The 3124-nt window shown below is 27.5% G+C and overlaps 1 protein-coding gene across 1 annotated transcript; it reads right to left on the bottom strand.

The window, feature by feature from the left end:
• Positions 1–639: 639 nt before the first annotated feature.
• Positions 640–2855, bottom strand: PSBR (photosystem II subunit R). The gene is made up of 5 exons (NM_001308795.1): positions 2705–2855; positions 2553–2611; positions 1509–1564; positions 851–903; positions 640–734 (listed from the first exon to the last, which is right to left on the bottom strand). Exons 1-5 carry the CDS (start codon positions 2853–2855, stop codon positions 640–642), a joined length of 414 nt encoding a protein of 137 aa, NP_001295724.1.
• Positions 2856–3124: the final 269 nt, after the last annotated feature.

The following is a 3124-nucleotide window of genomic DNA, read 5'->3' as shown; positions in this document are numbered from 1 at the left end:
ACAAAAAAGATCTCTTAATTAGGAAATAACTCCAAAAGTTTAAATTTATCTTTATAAGTGTGAATCAATAAATGTAGTCATACATAAGTCTTGTTTATAGTTTCTTCCAAACATAGAAAATCTAGATATATATATAGAGAGAGAGCAAAAACCCTTTGATTAATTAATACATGGAAATAAACTTTATTTTTAATTATTGTTGTTAATTATTGTTGTCATAGGGGGCCATTGACCATGAAATTAAGATTTGAAAAAATAGAAATTAATACATGGAATGCTTTGGAAAAAGTAGAGAAACTAAGATTTGAACTGTGAAAATGTAAATTTTTTTTTTTTTTCCCTCATAGGGGGCAATTGACCCCTCTTCCAACGAGTAGCTTCGTCCCAACTCTTACATGCAAAGATGTCATGCAAATAAACTTTATTATAATACTTGGGCAATAGTTGAGGTTAATCCTATGTATGATGATATAATAGTAACAAAGATTTTAAAGGGAAAGGGATACATGTTGATAAGTTATAGCACATGGAGCCCATAAGAAATAGCAAATTACACATTAGCTAAAAATTATTTTTGGGATGTTTTTTTTGGTCTTCTAGACAAATAATTATACATTATAAAATTCAAACATTAATAGTCTACTGTGCCAAAGCACTTGTATTGTACACAAGAAGAGCACCTCCAGCAAGAATCCCTAGCAGGGTTACTGCCCATATTGCTAATCCTGTGGTGCCTGCAAATTGCAAGTCCAATTATATATTTTAATTAATTTAATTTAATTTAATTATAAACAAGGATTTTTAATTATATGATTATCAAGATTAAATATAAAAATATTATTCTAATTACCTCCTGCATAAACATCACCAGTTGGAGACCATTCATCAGTATTGTAGATAGGGCTGCACATTAATCATCACATAATATCATCAGTTATTTCTTTCCTATTTCATTATTATTAATAGTTTTAGTTTTAGGCTAATGAACAAAAAAAAAATTAAAATTAAAATGTTTACAAGATAACTAAATGAAAATTAAGATCAAATTGAGTCAAGGCATTCTTTATTATTGTATTCAATTTTTTATATATTTTTTATACAATTTTCACTAAAAAGTTCCATAAAAAAAATTATCTTTTATGATTCTCAAAAAAGAAAAATTATATTTTAAATTTAAAATTAAATTATCAATAAAATTGTACAATGACAAATTTACATACTCAGGGCAAAGTCAATAGATTGAATTTCTGTAAAATAAAAAAATTAAATTAAATTGAATTAAATTAAATCAAACCGATTTCATTTAATTTAATTTTTTGAATTTTAATTTTTTAAATTAAATCATTTGATTTTTAATATAATTAGTTTTTTCGATTTTAAATACTAAAAATCAATTCAAACATAAAAAAGTTAAAGTTATTTATATTAAAAAGTAAAATCACACCAAATTTGTTAAAAACCAAAATGAACCCATCAATTTGTTAAAATTAAAACTTGATGACTCTTACCTGTATCCATCCACGTTAGCACCATATTTGTCGACATATTGGTATACGCCCTTTCCCTAAAATAAGTTTTAACATAGAATAAATGAGAGTAAATTTATAATATAATAATATAATAAATCTCTCTTAAAATATAAAATGTCGAAAGATTGAAATAGTAAAGTTCTGGACGTGAATTTGTGTATTTAGGGTTTTATTTTGCTCTTACTATATATGAAACCAAATCTAATAATGACAATCAAAACATATTAATATACATAGCTATAGGAAATTGTCTCAAATTATAAAAGCAATAAGTAACTCTTTTATTTTACACGATTAGGAAAACCAAGACTTATATTATTTAACAAAAACAATAAAGAACTTTTATAAAATATAATTTTTTATAATTATTGATATGGAAATTGTTATAAAAAATAAATCTATATTTATAATGATTTCAACTTGTAGCAACTTCTATATATGTATGTGTCTCATCTTCTTATAGAAAAAGGGGAAATAAGAAATTACTCTTTTCCTTTTATATATATAATGATATTATATTTTTACATTTTTATATACCATAAGTGCCCCTAATATATCGGAATAACTCTAATTCCACTCTCGCTGCATCAAGCTCATAAAGTGCTTTCGGCGAGGTTTGACACTCAGACCTCTTGTTCAAAGGATCTAGATACTTCCACTCAAAAAGTTCTTATTATGGAAAAATTTAAGAATTATGTGAAAATTCTAAAAATAATTTTAAAAAAACTTACAAACCAACCATCAATTTAAAATGGTATTTAGTAACAGTAAAAATTTAAGAAATATAAACAGTAAAAAGTATAAACTATAAAGTTGTTGAAAAACTAAATAACTTATTGTATTCAATATAAACTTGAAGTTATTTGTTTAAGTAGGGTTAACTTAACTGAAATTTTCAAGTGATGTACAAGCAATTGTTATCAAATAACTCATAATAAGTTGTGCTATCCAAAACAAAAGATCTTTCAGAGATAAAAATAAAAAATAAAAATAATATATGAAATTAAGCTAAGGCACACTAACCGTAGCCTTCCTTCCGGAAGCATCAAGCCCATTTCTGAGGTTCATGCCACCACCGATTCCTACACACAGAGTCATTCCAAACCCAAAACTTAAATTAGTCATTCAAATCTTATATACGAAGAAATAGAAAGAGAGAGGGAGAGATGAGAGACCATAAGGCTTATCAGTCTTGATCTTCTTCCCACCACCGGCCTCAACTTTGAAAGCTCTTCTAGAGAGTTTTGGGAGACCTCTCACCGAAGATTTTTGGACACTGAAAGGAGATGGTTTCAGACTCACTGAAGCCATAACTGAGGTTGCCATTACAACTCTCTCTCTGATCTCTTTTTATTTTCTCTGCGTTTGCTTTCAGATACAGCTCGCTCTGTGGTCTGGGTTTCAAAAATGGCAGATAATAATAGTAATGTCAGAGATAGTGATTCTCGCTTTGCCACGTGGCGCTGTTTTTGTGGGTTGCAAGTAGATATGATGTTGCTAAACATTATCAGGATGGGATTGGGAACTATTTCAGCCACGTGGAATCAGCCCACAGGGTTGCAATGTCTAATTCACAAATATATGTATTTCAAGAA

The sequence above is a fragment of the Jatropha curcas genome, chromosome 7 (assembly GCF_041381405.1).
Source record: "Jatropha curcas cultivar XTBG-Jc1 chromosome 7, XTBG_Jcur_1.0, whole genome shotgun sequence".
In the NCBI taxonomy this organism is placed as follows: Eukaryota; Viridiplantae; Streptophyta; class Magnoliopsida; order Malpighiales; family Euphorbiaceae; genus Jatropha; species Jatropha curcas.
The sequence above is the reverse complement of the archived record's forward strand: the minus strand, read 5'-3'. Positions and strand labels throughout refer to the sequence as shown.

What these genes read in the sequence shown, in the direction of transcription:
- PSBR (NM_001308795.1), bottom strand. Translation starts at nt 2,855, where the DNA reads ATGGCAACCTCAGTTATGGCTTCAGTGAGTCTGAAACCATCTCCTTTC. An exon ending in CTTCCGGAAGGAAGGCTACG is followed by an intron (nt 1,565 to 2,552) that starts GTTAGTGTGCCT and finishes AACTTATTTTAG; the next exon opens with GGAAAGGGCGTATACCAATA. An exon ending in GCTAACGTGGATGGATACAG is followed by an intron (nt 904 to 1,508) that starts GTAAGAGTCATC and finishes ATTAATGTGCAG; the next exon opens with CCCTATCTACAATACTGATG.